General features: G+C 37.8%; 1 protein-coding gene across 1 annotated transcript in view; it reads left to right on the forward strand.

Moving 5' to 3' along the window:
- Myo3b (myosin IIIB) overlaps nt 1-23,423 on the forward strand; it is a 449,152-nt gene that overhangs the window by 412,435 nt on the left and 13,294 nt on the right. The window contains exons 36-38 of the mRNA XM_077794873.1: nt 11,833-11,939; nt 12,314-12,360; nt 13,175-13,341. Coding sequence (XP_077650999.1) covers nt 11,833-11,939; nt 12,314-12,360; nt 13,175-13,310 — 290 coding nt within the window. The 3' untranslated portion in view covers nt 13,311-13,341. The remainder of the gene's footprint in view (nt 1-11,832; nt 11,940-12,313; nt 12,361-13,174; nt 13,342-23,423) is intronic.

The following is a 23,423-nucleotide window of genomic DNA, read 5'->3' on the forward strand; positions in this document are numbered from 1 at the left end:
TAAATGCCAAAACTTGAACTTGTATACTCAGGTCTTCTGACCACCCCCTCCACCCTGCCACCATGGCCTATGCTTTCACAACAGCTGACCAGGCTTTGCACACTATCAGCAGGAACCCAAACCAGGACAGTGAGGCAGAGCTGGGGATGAGGGCCCCAGAGTCCCCAGCCTTGGGGAATCAAAGACCCAGGCACAATTAGTTTAGTAAAACCAGCACTATCTAGTGTTCCATACCCTCAAGCATTTAAAATGTCATTCCAGCCTTCAAAGAGATTCTTTCATTCCATTTTTATCAGCTTTTACCCAGGACATTGTTTCTCAGCTCCTCCATAGTTCACTAGGTGATTTGCATCTCATTAGGAGATCTAGAAATGACACCTCCCAGATTGCTGCCTATTATGGGTCCACTAAGCATCAGACTCAGGTCTCAGAGTTTTCATGTTGACATTTTTCAAAAAGCTGAGTTAATGCTCTTTTCTTGCTGGGCACAGTTCGGGCTCCTTTTTCTCCTTAAATCCTGCCCTTCCTGTGACTGAGGTTAGGGAACAACCATCATCAAAGAAGGCACAGATGATGTGGGTCATCACCAAGTGGAAGCACCTGATATAAGGGAACGTGGCAAGGAAGGTCTCAGAATAAGCAATTTTAAAACTCCTAAAATAAAAGGTGTGACATGATGCAAATATTCTGAGTGCTATGCAAAAACAAAACAAAAAAAGAGGACCCAAAGCAAAACATGGCTGGCACCTGATTCTGATTGTCTTTTAAAACTTAGCTGGTTCTAACCTTCCTGAGACCCTCGACTTTTGCCCTAAATTTATATTTCACTGTGAAGAGTCTTTCTAAGTCAGAATGACTTTTCAGCTTTGTTCTGATTCACTACTACAACTTCCAGAAGAGCCCCCTGGGAGGGGGAACAGATAAGGAAAATGTCCATTGAAACCTAATCAAGCAAAACTAATACGGTAATCTGAGATGAGGAAATAAGGGAAGAGGATACAGATCTTGCCTTGAAAGGTACTGCTGATTCTCCTCAGCACCCACCCCACCACATCTCTTTGCTTTTGAAACTATAATGGGTGTTAAGTCCCACAGGCTCCAAAAGCAAGGTTTAAAGCGCGACCTTAAAGGAATTGAGCTGCACTTCAAAATAACTACAATATTTTTCCAATTTATACCAACAGAAATCCAGAGAACATGTGTGGAAATGGACAATAAGGATGTGGCATAATTGTGGAAGGAATATAGAGTTGGCTTGGGTTGAATTTATTGATATGGGGCCATGAAGCAGAGATTCTAGATTCAAGGCTGTAACTCAAAAGATTAGAAAGGGCTCTAACAGTCAGGCTGGTTGGCTGAAACATGGGCAAAATGGTAGACTAAATAAAGGTGAAATGCCAGCAGTACTTTGGTGTACTATGGAGAAAAGTATCCATAGATGTTAAGCTGGATTTATCACATGAAGCCTGTGAGAAATAGACAAATTTGTCTATTTCTGTGAGAAATAGACAAACCAGCATCCTTGAAGAGCTCTGTGGTCTGTCTCTATAGATCAGGGACTACAGTGGAAACTGCTGTCATCAAACTGAGATTCGGAAGAGAATCAGATAATTAGATCCCAGGGGGCAAGACCAAGTGATAGCATTTAATCATCAAAGACACAATGGGTGTGGTTACCATGAGACTGAAGAGTCAAACAGTACTAAGAATAGTCTGACTCAGAGATCTGGAACACTGGCTAGAATGATCAAGGTGTCCCTAGATCTTCTTTAAGAAGCACAGAACCACCAGGCATGGTGGCACACTTCTGTAATCCCAGTAGCTCTGGAAGCTAAGGCAGGAGAATTGCCAGGTTTGAAGCTAGCCTCAACAAGTTAGCGAGGCTATAGGCAATTTAGTTAGACCTTTTCTCAAAATTAAAAACAAAAAAGGCTAGAAATATGGCTAAGTGATAAAGTGCCCCTGGGTTCATTCCCTAGTACCCCCCCCCCACACACACACACACAAAAAAAAAAAAAAAAAAAAAAAAGGAAGAAGAAGCCCAGAACTTTCTACAGGAATATTACATAGGCACAGTGATATTGTTTTGTTTTCATTTTATTTACTATGTGCTTGACTTCTAACTATGGCAAATAACTGAGGTGAATTTATAGAGATTCATAAAGTTTCATTTTAAAAGAAGCATATTTAACTAAAGAGGAAATTAGCTGGTATCAAAAATAATAATAATAATAATACAGGGAATGTTGAATAAAGTAAAAAACTGTTTGAGAGGTAGATTGATGACAGTGTACTCACCTACAACATGCTAATTTTTAAAATATCAATACCAGTTAGCCAAGGAGGCCACTCATCTATCATCCCACCACATAGGCAATGACCTGTTCCACCCACAGCCAACACTTATGAAGTTTGCTGCTGCTTGCTCCTAGCTTCAGAGGAACCCTAGATCACAAATGGTTAATAAATGTGATGGGCAGGGAATATTCAGCCTCTCAAGTCATCAATGAAAAGCAAATAAAAATATAAACATGTTGCTATTTTTGTAGCTACTGAATTACTAGATTTCTTTATATAGATCTGTCCCATGCTGGTGAGGACTGTCAAAACAGGTCATCTTAAAAGCAAGAGGCAGAATAATATTTTGCTACATACTTTCTGGATGACAAATGGAAAAACAAATCAAAAGTTTTAAATATATGCATCTTTCTTGGTCAATAGTTTTGCTTTTAGAAATTTATCTTAAGAAAGAATGTAGGTTTGTCAAAGATCAAACTATAAATACATTCCTCAAAGCATTATTTATTTTAGAAAAATATTGGAAACAACTTCTATACCCAAAACAGGAAATTATATAAATCAATTATGATTCATCCATTAAACGAAATACCAATGAACCATTAGAAATTATGACATTTAAACTCTTTCTAGAAGACGTGAGAAACTTGTCCCAGCAGTTGCTACTATTTTGAAAAGAGAATCAGAGGGTCAAAAACATTGGACTTTTCATACTTCATTTATTTGAACATCATGTTCATTTATTATGGTAAAAAATAAAATTCTAAAAGATACTATTTTTAAAGAAGGCTAATAGCATGGAAAAATATTCATGACTTTATCATTAAGTGGGGGCAAAAGTTGTAACCCAGATTAAATGGATGGCTGATTTTTTTAGTTCAAAATTGAATACATAGTCCAGAAAAATACCAAATAGACCCTTTAAAAAAAAACTAAATATCTTTGCTTTTAAAAGGCTGATTTTATTTCCCTCTTTGGTATACTGCAAGTTCCTAAGGTGTCCCAGGATAGGAAAGGCCCTTTTCCTAATAGAAGCCTTGACAACAACATCCTGAGTCTGAGAATCAAAGGGTAGGCTGCAATAAATGGAAGAGATCTAAAGAAAAACGGGGAATAGTCACCATTCATTCATTTATTCATTCAATCATTCTTTGTTGAATGGGTACCAAGCCCTGAGCTATGAAACGGTTTTCTGAGAAAGTTCTTGCCACCTCCCTAACTAATAAGTAGAAAATTCCACATTGACAGTTTATAACTCCAGCATCTTCCACAGGCACTAATTTAACTCAGGATTGTTTTCTTTGTAGCAATGCTGCAATTTTGAAGAAGATTGTTCATGACATAACATGGCAACTGGGAAAATTTGTAGCTTTCCTTTCATCTTAGAAAGCAAGATCTGAATTACATGCACCCCAAGAGAAAATCTGTCTTTCTGGTTGTGTGTGTATGTTTGTGTGTGTGTGTGTGTTTTCCAGAAGCCCATTGAACAAACTCCTTAGTCCCCTGTGAAGTTAGACTTGGTGAGGTGAAAACTTCTGAGAAAGTCTCAGTAAAACAATATGCATTATAACAGAGGCATAGATCAGAGTTTTGAATCAGGAATCATGAGCTCTAGCCCTGTCTTTGATGGGAGAAATGGAGGGACCTAAGCTTCCTAGTCCTCTTGTCCCTCCACAATGAAAGCAAGGGGCCAAACCCCAGAGGCTTATTCTCCCTATGTCATGACTTAAATTTAGAAATCTGATAATTCCCCCTCATCCTCCCTGTGAGGGCTCTGAAATAGCCCATGCCTCAAGGCCTATCAGAAACAAGTCGTGTTGCAACACATTGGAAAGATCCTTCCTTAGACTGCATTTGTAAAGTAGTATAGATTAGCACTGACTTTCTGCCAATGTGGTACTTATTGAGAAGGAAAGATTTAATATGGTCAACTACCATCATTCTCAACTCTGGTTGCCCATGAGAAGCACCTAAAGAGATTTTTTTAATATAAAAATGTTGTTGTCCAAGCTTTGATCTGGGCATTGGTATGTTAAAAGTTGAGTAACTGGTATAGTATAAAAGAAATCCTCCATTCAGATATTGAGAAACCTGAATTCCTAGTTGAGCTTTGCCTCTAACTTCTGTGTAATCTCTCAATCTCCTTATGCCTCTGTTATCTCAGGTTATTTGCCCTTCCCAAAATGAGATGAAGTAAAGAAAAAGATTCTTTACAAAACATGATTTGCTACCTCAAGACAAAATGATAGGGGAAAGAGGTACAGAGCCAGAAAAGACAGATCATCTGGAAGCTACTGGTGGAATCCTCTGGAGAACCATGTAGCATGGGCTGCTTTTAGGGGGTGCAGGGGGGAGCCCAGCTGACAGCTGGGTTATTGTCACCTTCAAATGCCCTGAGAACCAGGGTCAGAGAAATTATGCACCTCCCTTTATGCAGAATCGGCAGAGCTCTGTGAATCAATTGTGTAACACTAATCTCATTTAATGCCCCAGGAGTATATCTGGTAACCCCTTATGGGATTTGCCATATGTAAATCTAGAACACTGAACACTCTGTTTGCTTCAAGGAGATGTTTTGCTTGGCAGGTGACCCTGGGAATGCCTCATCCACAAAGTGGCAATCAGATCAGCAGTTACACTATCCAGAAGATATGCATGCCGATTGAGGACCCACAGCGGGTGCTAGGGATGGTGGCCCTCCCAGGGGTTCTCTCCTGCATCCCAGGACTCCTACTCACTACCTACTCATTTCTCAGAGACCAAGAACCCATACCGTCCCACCAAGCCAGGGAATGTTGGGCTGCATGTCCCATCCTGCTCGTCCTTATGACCTCTTGTACCTGCAATCTTGCTAGGAAACTTACCAAAACTGGTATATCTGTGCCAAGTAAAACATTCAGTTTTAGAGGACAGTGTAGGGGAGAGTACCTGTAGCCAAAATAGCTGTAACTCAGCAGTCAAAATGGAGCAGTGGAAGTCATTTTCTTAGGATCGTAGGAGAGAACAAAAAGCCTGATTTGTGGCTTAAAATTGTGCCTTTCAAGGTGCCAAATTTCTAGGTCTGAACCTTAGAAAAACAACCAATCCTTTTTTTTTTAACATAAGTATATCTCAAATATGGCATGGGACATATTAAGACTATTTAAAAAGCATTGTTTGCTACCAAATTTAACTGGGTGACCTGTGTTTTAAGTGGCAACTCTAGCTTGGATCTACCTGCATGTCCAATACAGAGAAAAGAAATATGGAAGTTCCAAACCCATTGCTTGAAGTTATATAACAAATTGACTGAATTCAGTTATTTATCTCTCACCAAGGCTTAGACAAGAGTGCAGTCACACAGTGTGAGGATTTGGGGTTTGGGAGTAGGGAGTATGAGTTACTCAGTGCTCTGAAATGCTGTTCAGGATTTTTTTGCTTTTCTGGCAGTTTAGCTTTAGTTTTATTGTAAAAATCTATAACTCAGAAAAGAAGGATATGTTGAAGATTTCAAATATGAATTCAAAAGGCACAGGGATTCTTGAAAAAAAATAGACCTATATTAAGTACAAACTGAGATTCATGACATAATAAACTTTAAAAAGCTCAGTAGGGATGCAGCTACCTATGTATTACAAACTGGAGAGTTTGTTTTGGCTGAAAGACACTTATGAGAGATGGACAAGTTGCTTAGCTCTTGATATTTGTTGTGAAGTGTCACTTGAGGAGGGATGAAATCTGTGAATTCATGACTCACTGTTTACTGAGACCCCTACCCCATTGTCTTTTGAACTTTGGAGTCATTAATAGAGAAGTAGTTGTAATTGTTTTCATTCAGTTCTTTTTGGGGTCACTGAACATCATTCAGTATCTCATTTCCTAACTATAACTCAACATACAGTTATCCCTTGGCATCTGTGGGGGACTTCACTAAGACCCAACAAAAACTAAGTTCTGAGGATGCTCAAGTCATTTATATAAAATGCCATAGTATTTGCATATAACCTATGCAAGTCTTCCCGTACACCTTAAAGCATCTCTAGATTACTTATAACACCTAATCCAACATTAACTGCTTCTTAAATAGTTGTTATGCTATTTAGAGATTACTGCCAAGAAAAAAGTCTGTAAATGTTTAGTAGAGACATAATCTTTTTTTTTCAAATGTTTTTGAGGTTTTGGGTATAGCTAAGTGGTAGAGCCTATGGACAAGTGTGTGCTTAGCATAAGATCCTGGATTCAATCTCCAGTACCAAATATATGTCATATTATGTATATGGTATGTATTATATATTTCATATTTATATATATATATATATATAATATATTATGTGTAGAACATATTATATTTGGTTCTGGGAATTGAACCCAGGGCTTCTCACACACACACACACACACACACACACACAAAACAAACACATATATTTGTGATTCATGTTTATGAAATCTGCAGATACAGAGATGATTATAAATGTTTCTCTGTCTCTTTTTTCAGACCATCTATATTATGGATTTAGACTTTTCTGTGTATTTATTTTAATTGTTTTTATCTTTCTGTTGCATTTCCTTTTATTTTGGTTGTACAACTGTTCATCATCTGGAATATTTGACTTTATATAATTGAACCCATCCTTTTCACTAATATCTCCTTCCACAGTGGAAATAAATAGTCTTTCTTTCTTTCTAAAGTTTATATGGGAATGTCTGAAATGTTTAACTGTGGAGCTCATCTGAAATTTTTTGCAGCATGTAAAAATCAAGAGGTTCGTTGAGAAAAATAAAGATTTAGAATTTTTTAAACAACTAATGTGGGTTCAGCAGCACTAGCTGCTACCTTCTCAAGACTCGAGGTCCTCTACTAGAGTGAAAGCAGGGACTTTGTCTTATTTCCCTTTGTCTTCCCCCACGACATTCAGCAAAGTACCTTGCATATAGGATTAAGTGTTATCATATCTGAATTTAATTTATGTATTTTTCATACCAATATCAAATTGTTCCAAAAGTATTTACTCTTTTAATTAATTTATTTTAATTTTATTTATTTATCTATTTATTTTTGGTACAGGGAATTGAACCCAGAGGCACTTTAATCTACTGAGCCACATCCCCAGCACTTTTTATATTTTTATTTTGAGACAGGGTCTCACTAAGTTACGTAGGACTTCATTGAGTTGCTGAGGCTGGCCTTAAGCTTGCAATCCTCCTGCCTCAACCTCCCAGGTTGCTGGGATTATAGGTGTGCACCACCAAGCCAAGCCCAACAGTATTTATTACATAATAACTTTTTTCCAATTATTTATTTGGTTGCTTAAAATTGGTCATGTATCAATGACACTTAGATTTTTTTTTCCCAATGGCAAAGCACCTAGAAGTTGCAGCACTCCTTGCAGAATGTCGTGCCATGGAGATATTGAACTTAAAAAAAATTAAAATTAAAATCCAGTGCTAAACTAGGCAATCAGTTTTGCCAGATTCTAGTATAGTGTAAATGCCATATGATCACAATAGTTCTTTTTAATATATGTGAGATGTCTTAGAATTGATAAAATTCTAGCCAATAACTTAATTCCTTCCAACAATCAGGAGAATACTAGCCCATGGGAAGAGTAAAGTCATCCAGAGCAAAAGTTGAGAACCACATCTTATATTCAACTTTGCCACTTGAAAGAATATAAATAAAAACCTCTGATCAAGTGTAAACATTATATAAAGTCCAGCTGAACTGGGCTGAACTCCAGCTGAACCCAAAAACTATTTTGGATCAGTCTTTTGAATTGCCATGGATAGAATTCCAGCAATATTGGAAGGTCTAAGAAAGAGCAGATGTCAGACCTCTAGTGCCTGTTCACACCAGCAACCCGACCTCTGGAGACTTCTGTTCATTAATCTATAAATCAGAAAGGAGACGACACAAGGGTTCTCACACCTATTCCCACACTACCACCCTTCAGAATATGAATGTTGCAAAGCTAACAGGAAATAGATGTGTTGGAACCATTAAAAGGAACCCATATTAGTTCTGACAAAGACTTCAACAGACCGGGCTCTGCATCGTGTTCCTGAAATGTTTGTGAAAGCTGTGGAAACTCTGGGAAAGCAAGGGGGGTTTGCTATGTTAATTAATATGTTTTCATGGAGCTTCTGTTTAGACTTTTGGCTTTAAAAGTTTCTTGTAAGACAATAGGCTGAGGTTAAACACACACACACACACACACACACACACACACACACACACACAAACACATACATGAGGTGTAAGAGATCTAGGGTTGGGTCTTCACCTTGCCACTTGATCTAAAATGAGTCATTCAACATTTATGAGCCTCAGTCTTTCTGTCGAAAAAGAAAATGAGTAGTCAGATGAACAGCTTTTAAAATCTGTTGTCTTTTCCAGACACAGATATGTTCAAATTCAAGAAAATCAAGGATTAATGTTGTCCAAATATATATATAATTATGTATATTATATATAATTGTATGTTCCTTACACACACACACACACACACTCTTATACAATTCAAGAAAAATCAAGATACAAAACTTTATACTAACCTGGCATGGTAGTGCATGTCTGTAATCCCTGTGGCTTGGGAGGCTGAGGCAGGAGATCACAAGTTCAAAGCCTACCTCAGCAACAGCAAGGTGCTAAGCAACTCAGTGAGACCCTGTCTCTAAATAAAATACAAAATAGGGCTGGGGATGTGGCTCATACTCAGTGATTGAGTGCCTCTGAGTTTAATCTCCATACCCCCCCCAAAAAAAAACTTCACTTAGAAAATAGATAATTTGCTATTTCCTATGGTCCTTGCCTAATAGCTCTCTATTTAAAAAATTCCCCCAAACATGAAAACAATGCTTCAGGACAGTGGAATGTGCAATGATTTTTTGAATAAAACTCTAGGAAGAAAAAAAAGCAAAAATAGACAAATGAGATTAAGCAAACTAAAAAGCTACAGTTCAACAAAGGAAACAATCAGCCAAGCAAAGATACCACCTACCGAATGGGAAAAAATACTGGCAAACTATACATCTGACAAGGGATTAGTGTCTGAAATATATAAGGAACTCAAAACACTCAATAGCAAAAAAAAAAAAAAAAAAAAAAAAAAAAAAAAAAAAAAAAAAACCACCTCACAAACCCGATTTTAAAATGGGCAATAGACTCAAATAGACATTTCTCAAAAGAAGATATAGAAAAGGTCACCAGGTATATAAAAAACTAAATCAACATTACCAATCATAAGAGAAATGCAAATTAAAACCACAATGAGATATCACTTCATTCAAGTAAGAATGGTTATTCTTTGAGATTTTTATTATGTTTTGGTTTTGGGTTTGGGTTTTTTGGCAATACTGAGATTGAGCCCAGGGGTGCTCTAACACTGAGTACACATCCACAGCCCTTTTTATTTATTTATTTTTTATTTTTTAAGCAAGGTCTCACTAAGTTGCTGAAACTGGCCTTGAACTTGTGATCCTCCTGCTTCAAGCCTCCCCAAACTCTAGGATTACAAGCATGTGTTTCTGCCCTGCCAAGAATGGCTCTTCCTAAAAAGATAACAAGTGCTGTTGAGGATGTGGGAAGAAAGAAACACTAATACATTATTTGTAGGAATATAAATTAATGTGGTCATTTTGGAAAAGAGTATGGAGGTTCCTCAAAAAATTAAAAATAGAACTACCATGTGATTCAGTAATCCTATTATTTACCCAAAAGAAGTGGAATGAGTATGTGGAAGAGACATCTACCCTCCCATGTTCATGGTAACACTATTCATTAAGCCAAGAAACGGAAACAACCTGAGCATCTCACCAACTGATGATTAGATAAAGAAGATGTGGAGGCCAGGTACCAGGGCTCATAATTGTAATCCCAGCAACTCAGGAGGCCGAGGCAGGAGGATTGCAAATTCAAGATCAGAGAACAACTTAGACCCTGTCTCAAAATAAAAAAGGGCTGCAGATGTAGCTCGGTAGTAGAGCAGTTATCTAGTATGTGAAAGGTCCTTTTTTCAATCTCCAAGAAAAGAAGGGATAAAAGGAAGAGGAAGGAGAGGTACATAGTCACCTTGGAATACTGTTTAGTCATAACAAAGAATGAAATTCTGTCATTTGCAACAACACAGATGCAACTGGAGATGATTGTGCTAAGTGAAATAAGTCAGGAAGAGAAAGACAGGTACTGCATGATCTCACTCATATGCAGAATATAAAAATGTTGATCTCATTGAAGCTGAGAGTAGAATCTTGGTTACCAGAGGCTGGGAAGAATAGCAGGGAGTCAAAGATGGTAAAAGGTTGATCAATGGGTACTGAGTTATAGTTAGGAGTAAGATGTTCTGATTTGCCATCCCACAGTTGGAGGACTATAGGTAACAGTAATCTACTGTACATTTCATAAAGCTAGAAGAAACAAAGTTGACTCTTTACACCATAAAGAAAAAGAAATGATAAATGAAGAGATAGATATGTTTAACCAGATGGAAACATTACATGGTGTATATGCAAGTACGGAAACAGCCCATGGTACCCCATTAATATATAAATTTTAATGGTTTTTTTGTAACTATTAAAAATAAATTTAAATTCCAAAACAGAGTATGTAAAATGTACAGGGAAAAGAATCCCCCAGAATTTCCTTCAGGAATGAAAATCTCTATTGAAGCTTAAAAGAAGATTCAAAATACAGATCTCTAACTCTTTTTGATGAACAATTAGTTCATCATAAACACCCTGTTCAGGAAACACTCTCTTCCTTACCGCGCTAGGATGCCCGCAGACAATGTTCTGTGACAGTAGCTGTGAGTGTGAGTGTTGCTGGATCTGGATTCAGATATACGACCAAAAGGGCAGCAGAGTCCACAAAACTCATTCCCTTGGGAGGGGAATAAATCAGAAGTTCATCTGACACGTGGTTTCCTAATCTCCAGTGCACTCTTGGTCCAGGGTTCTTAAATCAAGACTAACAGGGAGAGGCTGCTCCATGACATGGGATCACCCTCCTTCCCCTCCTAGACACATTCTACAGAAACTGCATGGATCAGTGGTAGTGTTCAAAGCACTTTGGTAAATACTAGCTCAAGCTATTTTCCCCCAAAGTGTATCCCACCAAAAGATTTGCTTCTCATCTTCCCAAGAGTATGTGTGCTCCAGATGTCTTTGAACTCTCACTGTAGGATGTGTTGCAAACAATCCCAGATTGCCTTGGTCGTCCTAATGGAGTTATCGCACCCAAGGCGCTCTCCTTGGCAGAGGCTGACCACCAACCTCTCCCTCACCAGTAAGGACACACCAATTTGCTTTCTGTCACGCCAGACTGCTGATTCAGATCAGAAATATGAAGGCAAAGTTACAGACTGCAGCCCGTGTTTACACTTAGCGATTCCTGAGCGTGTGCTTTTCAGATGACATTTCTCCTAGTTGTTGCAAAGCTCCCCGCACCCATTAAAACAGGTCTCGGCTCCTCCTGAGTGCATTTGTCTGAAAAGCCATTTTTCACTTAATTCTCCCCACACCTGGGACGGCTTACAGTCAAATGTTGCTGTCTGATTGCAGGTTCAGAAGATGGTCTTGCACAGAAGCAGCGAACACCTCGCCGACGCTATCAGCAGCCCAAAATGTTGAGTAGCCCTGAGGACACCATGTACTATAACCAGTTAAATGTGAGTTCAAAGTGGCCATAAAGCTGCTTCGCTGGCTTTGTTTCCAGTTAATAATTCTGTTATTAATACCTGTTCCAGCCCCTCCAGCCCCACCCCCACTCTCTTATGCTCTCCTCGTGAACATGTGCTTAGGCTCTTTATCTGTTGCTTTCATGTCAGGATGTCTGCCTTCACGGTGAATAATTGATGTGGTTTATCAAAGACGAGCAAGATGCATGCTTCATCAGGCTCACTTGAGCCCTTTGATCAAAAAAATTATGCTGTGACTTCTGATATTATCAGCATCTGCTTGCATTCAACACAAAATCACTTTGAATTAAAAATTAACGACTTGCTGCTTTGCTTTGACTGTGTGTTCTTGGCCCTCTCCACAGGGAACTCTAGAATATCAAGGGAGCAAGAGGAAGCCAAGAAAACTTGGGTAAATATCTGTCTTCTTAGTTCTAAGCAACTGTAAACAGAAGGGGTCCTTTGTGATATTACAGAAAAGGCAAAACTTTCCAGAGAGGCTTCTAAAAATATTCAATCCGGATATTGCCACTGTTATTGACATTGGAAATGACTTTTCACAGTAGCAAGTATACAAAACTTGAATCTATTTTGTCCGGAAAGGCTGAGATTGTCACCTAAGGGCAAATGTTATTTCTCCTAATTATTCTAGGGAATTGTGCTTTCTTCATAATTGAAGACAGGTAGCGGGTTGTATTAAATTCTCTTTCCACAAATAAGAGGATTCTTCTGAGTGCAAATGGGCTGCTTCCTGCTCGCATTATCCTACCCTGGGCCTTAAAACATGCACAAAAGAAAATTTCCCCCAATGGAGAAAGAGAGGACAGTAAGAAGTTAGCTTGTAGCTCATCTGTTGTTAGCATCTCTACTGAGAATCGCAGGGAAGTAGATAACCGGTACTGTTTTGAGAACTGGGTGAGATCAGGAGGAGAATTTTTTCATCTAGAAGAAACCAGATGAAAATAAGCAATTTAATTACATAAATCAAGTTTCAAGATGATCACAACATCTAGATAATACTAAAATGGACCCCTTGTCAGTATGTGACCCAGAAACAGAGCCCCCTACCTCTGTGCTGTGAGACCTTGTGATACCTAAGTGCCCTCCCCTCCAGTGTCGGAACCCAATCCCATTCCAACTTCTCACACAACTTTGCTGCCCCCAGGAAGACTATGCCATTTGTTTGCTTTTTCTGATGAAAAATCCTCTTCATTTCTTTGTTGCAGCCATCTCAAAGTGCTGGATGGGGAAGACGAATACTACAAGTCTCTGTCCCCAGTGGCTGGTATCCCTGAGAACATCGCAGCCCACCTTTTCTTTTTTTCTTCATCCTCAAAGGGAAATTATTTTGCTCAACACTGAGTTGCACTTCCTGGCCCCAAATCTGCCCAAGGTAAAAAGAGTCGATAATTTATTGTTACCGAACGTGAAGGCTTCTTTGGATGCACAGTCTGTGCTGAGCCTCGCTGAACCATTCGCATTCCTAAATATCTCCTTCTGTCTTTATGGTTCTCTCACATCTGTTGTGCAGCCTGAGCTGGGCAGTCCCTCCTTTTCTCATCCCGTGGGTCCCTGTGGGATGCTGTGAACACTTGCACCACAGTAATGACAGTTCATGTCCCCAGCATCTAAGAAGGTAGCAAAGTCTTAAAGTAGGCCGATCATGCAGATAAGCTGCCTTTGATTTTTTCCCACCAAGTCACCTTTCAATCCATGTAGAATCCACCCCTATAGAGGTCTAGGAGTCCCCTTCCTGCTCCTGTCTCTGCCCGCCGCCCCCACGGGGCTTTTCCACTCCTCGTGCCTCCCCTGGGGTCAGCGCTCCACTTCTGAGGGCCCCACATCCTGGAGGAGTTCCCTGAGGTCTCCTAGCACAGAATGATTTTCTGTGTTTCAGCACAAAGGCCTAAATCAGATTCTTTCTACGAGGTAAATGAACACCTCTCTTGCTAATTGTTGTGTTGAAAAGCCTTCAACTCTATTCCTCAATGCCAAGACACCCCCAACACTCAAATAGTGAAAGGGAAAGAAAACTTAGACCTGTCCAAGTCCGGGGCACATCATTTTGTAACTCCACTCACTGGTCAGCTGTCTCCACTTGGCTGGAGTGGCTTCGGGGGGGAGGGATCTTGTCCATCTTTGTGGGCATAGGAACCCAGCACAGTGTGTGGCAGAATAGACACCAGTGCATACAGAATAGATGGAAAGACTTCATTTGGTCACACAAACACATCTGACAGAACAGTTACTTTTAATTATATGGTATATGTGATTGATCAGTCTTACATCATAAGCTGTTCTTTTCACTCAGGGTTGAGCTACTCCTATTATAATGATATCATATGATATATTCTAATACTTAATATGATTCAGTATGACATGCTTTTTTGACCTCCTCTATGTGAAATAATATATAAGATTGCTGTGTGATAAAAAAAAAAAACCTATAGGATCCTTTCTCAGAGGTTCTTAGCTCTAAAATACTTAGCAGATAGTATGCATTGGGGTATCTAGATTTTGAGGGGAAAAAAAGAAACCCTGAAAGATATAGAAAAATTGTTTTCAGAGTTTTTTAAAGAGAGGGTATTAATAAACATTTTATGAACAGAAATAGTGAAATGCCTTTTAAAGATCTCAGAAATTATAGTTTTAAAAGGAAAAGAAGTTATAGTCAATTTTTCAATAGCTAAATTTTACATTTAAAAGATGACTCTTGGATTTTTTTTTTCAGCTCTTCACCCAAAAGGCAATGTTTATAAGAAACAAAGCTACCTTTATTTCATTGTTTAAGAAATAATGCCTCAGGCAGGGTAATAAATGAATGCTTTTAGAAATTTCACTTTTAGCATTGAGTAGTCTATTTGTGGGGGATACTGGAGATTGAACTCAGGGCACTTAACCACCGAACCACAGCCCCAGGCTCCTCCCCTGCCCCTTCATTTTTTTGTATTTTATTTAGAGATAGGGTCTCACCAAGTTGCTTAGGGCCCCACTAAAGTGGTGAGGCTGACTTTGAACTTGCAATCCTCCTGCGTCAGCCTCCCAAGCCACTGGGATAAAGTGTGCACCACCATGCCTGGTGACTGATTAGTCTACTTTCAATTTGATAAAACTAGTTGTTTTTCAGATGTTCATAACTTTCCACTTGTCCGTGGAATGTACAATGTAACTGTAAACCTGCTTGTTTCTAATTAAAATGTCTCTATAAATAAAGTTAAGAAGAAAGTAATTATAAGAAAGTAATTATAAAATCATAATTGAGAAGCTCTGTAATAATTAAGCAGTGATACAGCTATAATTCCTGTGAGTAATTTGGAAACAGTGGTCACTATCAGCTGCAGCATAGATAAGACAGACTGTAGACATTATTCTTGGGTTATTCATAATGCCACAAACTCAAAAAGCAATTCCTAATTCAAGTAGATGAGAATAATACATCCTGGAAGCTCATAACTGTCTTACTAGATTTTTCAAAGTAATTCACACAAAAAGCAAAGGAACTAGTGGAAAGCAGTCTTCTCCACATTCCTCACCAGAAGCCCCCATTTAAAAGATCATTTCTAATTTTTCTAATGGTTTCCACCATATCTCTAAATGCAGTTATGTGCCACGTAATGACATTTTGGTCAACAATGGACTGTGCGCACCCCTGTGGGACAATAGGCTATACCATAGAGCCTGGGTGTGCAGTAGGCTAGACCATCTAGGTTTGTATAAACACACTCAATGACATTCACACAACAAAATCAACTTATGACACATTTCTAAGAATATATCCCATTGTTAAATGACATGCAACTATAATTTGCTTCTACTTTCTTGTTTCATCATTAAATAACATTAATTCTCCCTCTTATGAATAATGTAGATTTTATTTCAGCCTCCCCTTATTTCTCCCAGTACTAATAATTTTAAATTGTTTTTGACTTTGACCTCTTAAACTTTAACTATATAATTAATATTTATGTTTTTGTGCTGTCAACTTTCAATGGTATCTCTGTGAGGATACCTAACATGAAGAAAGTCAGCAGGCTGCAAGACCACTCAGCTCACACAAATAATTCTGGACATAGAACATTTTTTAAAAGCTTCACTGCAGACCCTTTGGTGCTCATGTTCTGAGCTACCCTTTTGTCCATTTGGCTCATCTGCAGATACACTTCCATCCACTTTCATCTAAGTTTCTTTTAAAATATAATAAATATACCAAAAAAAGGGTGGGGGGCACAAATCCTAAGATTCGGCTCCATGAATTATTACAGAGTGAGCATCTGTGTAACAGCCCCTCCAGTCTAGAATAGACCACTCTGAGCACGCTAGAAGTCTTCCTGCTGATTTTTCCCAAACATTATTCCACACCTCCCTCAAGGTAACCATTCTCCTGGCTTTAAGTGTAAACACTTCCTTGATTTTTCACACATACGTGCAGCTCTAAACACTATTTAGGTTTTGCCTCTTATAGTTAGGTTTTCAGGACTTCAGACAAATGAAATCATGCAGTGAAAGATTTTGTTAGTTCTTCTTTCTTTCATTCAATGTACTATTGGTGAAGTCCATCTATGTTGTGAAATGTAAATGTATTTCTTGTATTGTTCTAGACTATGAATATGAAAATTGATTTAGCTATTCTGCTTTTTTAAATAATTTTACCTCTTTTTCTTTGGTTTTTAATGCAGATCTCTGCAGTACAGCGTAATTTTTCTTTTTCTTTATTTTGTTCTCTTTTTAATTAGCTATTCTGCTTTTAATGAGGAAATGGTAATTGGTAATTGGTAATTGGTAATTTGGGGCTATTTTGGAAATTACTTCCATAAGCATTATGTTTGTCTCTTAGTATTGGCATGGTTTTCTGTTGGCTACATACCTGGAATTAGAATTGCAGAATATAAGGTATGTGTTTCCCTACTTCAGTAGATAATGTCAAACTGTGTTCCAAAGTAACCCCACCAATGTATAATCCCACCAGTTCTGTAAGAGTCCAATCACTGATCCGCATTCTCCCCAGTTCTTGCTATGACAAGTCCTTTTTATCAAAGCACTCCGATGAGTATTTAGTCAAATCTCACTGATTCTAGCTTACATATCCCTCATTAAGAGTGATATTGAGGGCATTTCATGGCCAGTTCAGATTACTTCTTTTGTCACATGTCTATTTTTAATTGGATTGACAATTATTTTTAATTAGAAGCAAGTATTTTATATTCTCAGTTATGCATATTGCAAATATTGTCTCTACTAGATAGACTGCCCTTTCAGTTTCTTAAAAAGTGTCATTGATTTAAAAAAAGTGTGTGTGATTTTAAAATAATGCAGTTTATCAATCATCTCCTTTTTGATTCGTGCTTTTTTATGGCCAGTTAAGAAATCTTACTCTACCCCAATATCACAAAGATATTTTCCAATTCCAGAAGATCCTAAAGCAAAATATCTTTGGGATCTTCAACTTACCTAGATTGATTTTGTGAATGGTGTGCAATAAGGGTCAATTTTCATATTTTCTATATTCAACTATTCAGCCCCATTTAATGAGATTAATGTGATTCTATTCTACTGTTTTAAAATTCCATCATTAAATAAATCAAGTGTTCATTCTCTTCTTTTTTTTAATATTTATTTTTTAGTTTTCGGCGGACACAACATCTTTGTTTGTATGTGGTGCTGAGGATCCAACCCGGGCCGCACGCATGCCAGGCGAGCGCACTACCGCTTGAGCCACATCCCCAGCCCCAAGTGTTCATTCTCAATTCTCTATTTTATTCTGTTCTCAATTTAGTCTGTTCTCAATTCTCCATTTTATTCCACTGATTTCTTTTTTATCCTTGACTTAATTTCTATGCTCTTGTAATATAGGCCTCAGAATATGGCCCAGCAAGTGCCCCATCATTTTTGTTTTTGTTTTCTTCTCTAAGAAAGAGACTTTAAATATTATAGAATCAAAATAATGAAAAAAAAAAAGCTGTTGGAATTTCTTTGGTATTATCTTTCCAGTAATGCCTGGAAAGTCCATGAATATGGTATATCCTTCCATTTGTTTACTCCTTCTCTTCTCCCAAAAATGATTTATAAATTGAAGAGATTCTGTTAGTTTCATTCCATGTACCACATGTAACTTGATATTATTTAAAATGTTTTTAAAAGACTTTTATTTTCTCTTTTTTGCTGTTAATATGGAAATGCAATTGATATTTTCCATTTGAGATCCAGCAATTTTGCTAAATTAATTAATTCAAATAATATATCCATAGATAATGTTAGATTTATATATACAATTATGCCATATTTAATAACTATGGGTTTTTTCTTCCTTTCCAATCTTTATACCTGTTTCTTCTTCTTCTTCTTCTTCTTCTTCTTCTTCTTCTTCTTCTTCTTCTTCTTCTTCTTCTTCTTCTTCTTCTTCTTCTGTAATGGGGATCTAACTCAGGGCCTTGTGTATACAATGCAAGCACTCTACCAACTGAGCTATAACCCCAGACTATACCTGTTTCTTCTTGACTTACTGCCTGTATCAGTTAGCTATTGTTGCTAGGTTGGATGAATATTTCTGCTAATTTTAGCTAATATAGCCAAGGCTCACTTTTGTGTCTGCAATTAGGTCAGCTCTGCTGCTTTGATGACTCTAGCTGATTCCTCTCATGTCTGGGGCCATAGCAGAGATAACTTAGCTAACTTGATTCTATTCTACTTGGTCTTATCCTCCAACTTGCTCTTTTACCCATGGCAGTGGCAGAATCTCCTCAAGAAAAGGGGTGGCGTGGAGAGGGAGAGAAGAGTTGTCTCTTGAGGATCAGAGCTAATACATTGTCAATTCTAGTACATTCTTTATTTAACTTTTTAAATTTTTTTTAGATGTTGATGGGCCTTATTTATTTGACTGATTTATTTTTATGTGGTGCTGAGAATCTAACCCAGTGCCTGACACATTCTAGGCAAGTGCTCTACCACTGAGCCACAACTCCAGCCCTCTAGTACATTCTTTAATCAAAGCAAATCACAAAGCCAGCCCAGATTCAAGAGGTGGACAAATAGAATTCATTTCTTGAGGGGAGGAAATGCAAAATCAGTTATATTGCAAAGAGCAGGAATACAGGGAAAGACAGAGCATTGGGACCATCATTGTAATCAATCTTGCACACCTACCTGGGTATGATTTCCAGTACACAGTTGATTGGGAAGGTTGATAGAAGACACTTTTGTCTTTTTCCCAGTCTCAAAGGTAAAACTTTCAATATTGTACTAATAATTATGATATTTGGTTTTGTTTTCTATTCTTAAAAGGGTTTTCTCCTTAAGAGTCATTGAATTTTATGAAATACTGTTCTCTATATACTCAAATAATCCTATTATTTTCTCATTTATTTTGTTATTGTAGTGAGTTACATTGAACTAACCTTGCATTCTTGCAATAAATCCAACTTTTTCATGTTTTATTATCCCTTTATAAATCATTGGAGTTATCTATGCTCATGATGAGATTAACATATAAATTTATTTAATCTCTTATCTCAACTCATATCCCAATTTGTCTTTTGCTGGAAAAGTTTGTATAAAAATGACATTAATCCTTTCTTGAATTTTTTTAATTACTTGGGGAGTGATATGTGACTTCCTTTTTAAAAGGCAGTGTTTTAATTATGATTAACAAATAACATTTAATAAGTTAAGATTTAATGTTCAGATTTCATCTTACTAAGATTTCATGTTTACTATTTCTTCTTCTATTTGTTTTGATAAGTTTAATTTTTCCAGAAATATTTCCATTTTGTCTACATTTTCAAGTTTGTTTAGAATTATTTGAAATATCTCTTATGATATTTTTAACATTGTAGAACCTGTAGTGAGGTGCCCTTTTTAATTTGTGATACTGATTATCTCTTATCTTTTTGTTGTTCAGGTCTACCTTAAATGTCTATGGCCAGAAAACAAATTCAGTATGATTTTAAGCATTTGAAATTTGTTGAGATGACAGAGCAAATCATATAATAAACTTTGTATACCCTACATAGTTAAAAATTAATTGTATTCTTCAGTCATCTACTACTAATATGTAGTAGGTTTATTGGCATCTCTATGCTTACTAGTTTTTGATTGCTTTTTCTATAAATCTCTTATTAAGAGAAGCATTTTGTTGTTGTTTGTATGTTTTGTAGTCCTGAGGATCAAAACCAGGGTCTCACACAGGCTAAACAGGTGCTTCACTGCTTAGCTAAATCCCCAGCCCAAGAGAGGTTGTTTAAATTTCTAATAGTGATTATAAATATGTCTATTTCTCCTTTTGTTCTGTCAGTTTTTCTTTCATGTATTTTAAGGCTACATTATTAGATTTATACTTGTATCATTCTCTCACGGCTATGTGTATGCTTGAAAATTTAATATTAGTTGGTACTTCTACTATCTTGCTAAACAATTAAAGAATCAGCACTATTTCTATGTTTTCGTGTGTGTGTGTGTGTGTGTTTGTGTGTGTGTGTGTGGTGCTGGGGATTGAATCCAGGGCCTTGCACATGTGAGGCAAGCACTCTACCAACTGAGCAATATCCGTAGCCCAATTGTGTTATATTTTAATTTTAAACAGATTTAAAATTTTACAAGAAATTATGATTACCATTTTCATTGTTCTCATTTCTTCTCACATCTCTGACTCCTATTCTGGGATCTGTTTTCTTCTGCCTACAGAGTGCTCTTTAGTGTTTCCTTTAGCATGGGTATGCTGCTCTAAATTTTTGTTTAATGAAAATATCTTTATTCAACCTTCATTCTTGAAAGATATTTTTGATTTTTCAGAATTCTATATTGGCAGTTATTTCTCTTAGAAAGTCAAAGGTAGTACTTCATTATCTACTGGTTCTCATTATTTCTGTTGAAAGATGAGTTGTAAATCAACTTGTTATGTCTTTGAATATAATTTGTCTTTTTCCCTACCTTTTAAGGTTTTGTTTTTAGTAGTTTGACTACACTGTTGCGCTCTCTCGCGCGCTCTCTCTCTCTCTCTCTCTCTCTCTCTCTCTCTCTCTCTCTCGTCTTTTCATTCCCTTGGTTATTTATTTATTGCATGTGGCAATTATATCTGCAAAATTATTTGTAAAAAAAAAATAATTGGAGGCCCAGGATAACGGTCCTTTTCTCCATAAAACAGTTATATATGCCAGGGGAATAAGTAAGTGGGACCACTTTCATCCAGTGTCAGAGCTGGTGATGGGTTGAAATTGGCCTGCAGGGGCTGGGGGTGGGGCTCAGTGGTAGAGCACTTGCCTAGCATATGTGAGGTACTGGGTTCAATTCTCAGCACCACATACATACGTACATACATGCATACATACATAATATTGTGTCCATCTATAGCTAAAAAATATAAGAAAGGAAGGAAGGAAGGGAGGGAAGAAGGAGGAGGGAGGGAGGGAGGAAGAGAGGAAGGAAGGAAGGAAGGAAGGAAGGAAGGAAGCAAGCAAGCAAGCAAGCAATTGGCCTGCAGTACCTGTTAGGGCAGTCTGTGTTTGGTTCACTCTCTCCCAGAAAGCAGCACTTCATGATCCCTAGTCAAAATGTGTGTGTGTGTGTGTGTGTGTGTGTGTGTGTGTGTTAAGAGACAGGTGTGTAAAACTCACAATATTTGTTCCCTCAGCCCCACATGTCTCAGCCTCACAGCTTCTCCATGACCTCTTAGTTTTGGCTGGATGAAAAGTTGTTGCAAATGCTAAATTCTCCTCTCTGAATTCAGTCCTTCTCTTTGACCTTGGTCTAGAGTGTTTCTTTACTCTCTCATAGCTCTCCAGTGCCTTCAATCAGGCAAGTTTAATTTTTATCCTAATTTCCTATTTTAGCATAAGGGGAGGGCAGTTTGAATTACCCAAAGCGATTATCTTCTTCCATCGTATTTTATCTTCCAGAAATATGTTAAAATCTCTCCTTCCTTATTGATTCCCTCTTGTAGTTTCATTGCCACTGAGCCTACTCTCTTTAATCTTTTTTTACTGTCATTTAAATAAGGTTTTAGGAAATAGTAGAAACAAATGCGAGTGAGTGTGTCATATCTTGTCTTTGTAGCAGGTCCTGCCTAAAATTATTTTTAAATAAATCATTTACAAATACAAGCATTTGAACTATTTATAATAGTTTTATTGAGATATAATTCACATACCATACAATTCCCCTTTTTAAACTGAATAAGTCAATGTACTTGAACTATAATAAAGAGTAAATTATTTGTGCCACACCTGATGACAAATCTCCAGATACCACTGGTTTAAGATACTATTGTTGGGCTCCTCTTGAGCTGACAACATTGAAGGGGAGAAGTGAGACACAGGTAGATTTTTACTATAGGAAATGCAAAGTAAGATTAGAGGAGGGCACGGGAAGGAATATTTCATGAAAACATTAGTGTTTAACCAAAATCTTGAGTGGTCAGTAGAGTGGAAATGGACTGAGATAGGACAAACTGACAGCCTACCATGTGGGTGACAGAACTGTTGGTGTCATGCTAGACACAGGGCCCTTGGTATGGTTTAGAGATGGTGCCCCTTCCCCCACATTTCAAGCACCCTGGTGCAACCAGGCAACCAAAAGTGTTCTGATGGGCCCAATCAGACTGAAGCAGAAAATTCTGGCCCTGTTCTGGTTTGATTGAAGTTCATACCTTAAATAAAAGGTAAAACTGGAGAAGTAGATTGTGGAGGAGTTTTAATTCTGTGCTAAGGAGTTGGGACTCTGCAGTAGGCAATGAGAAATCTCTAGGATTTTGTACAGAGGCTTACCATGAACAGAGCTGGGATTCGGAAAGAGCCTGTTGGCAGTAGTGTAAAGGAGAGTAGCAAGAGGCCAGGAGATTCACTGGAAGATTCACGTGATAGTTAAGCAAAAGGTAAGGAAAGGCTGAACTGGAGTGAAAGAACAGAGAGGGCACAAAGCCAATGCATCCTGGGAAAATATTCTTTACACATCAGGGTGCCAGGGCTGGGGAAGGGAGGTGGATGAACGACACATTAGGGTTGTCCCAGGCAAAAGATACGGGTTAAGATCTGGCTCCACATTTTATTAACTAGGTGTTTGGCTCAGTCACTTCAGTTTCCTACAGCAGAAGACTACTGCTCCAGAAATTTGGAGGTAAAAGAAAGGAAAGGGGTAGAAAGGCAATCCAAGGGGGTTGCAGGATTGGCCAAATTTTTAGGATGGAAATGAACAGAGATTAAATAAAAGGATCAGGATTAAGATTTAAACTGCAATCTGGGTGCCGTAGTGCACACCTGTAATCCCAGCAGCTCTGGAAGCTGAGGCAGGAGGATCACAAGTGCCAGGCCAGCCTCTGCCACTTAGTAAAGGCCCCATCTCAAGATAAAAAAGACTTTGAGAATGAGAGGAACTAGGTTTTTTTTTCTATTTTTAATGAAGTAGATAGCATTCAAAAGTGAAAAATTAGTCTACTAGCTGGGCATTGGATTCTTGTTAATCATTAGTCATTGAAAGGTGGCTTGCTCA

The sequence above is a fragment of the Urocitellus parryii genome, chromosome 1 (genome assembly GCF_045843805.1).
Source record: "Urocitellus parryii isolate mUroPar1 chromosome 1, mUroPar1.hap1, whole genome shotgun sequence".
Taxonomy (NCBI): domain Eukaryota; kingdom Metazoa; phylum Chordata; class Mammalia; order Rodentia; family Sciuridae; genus Urocitellus; species Urocitellus parryii.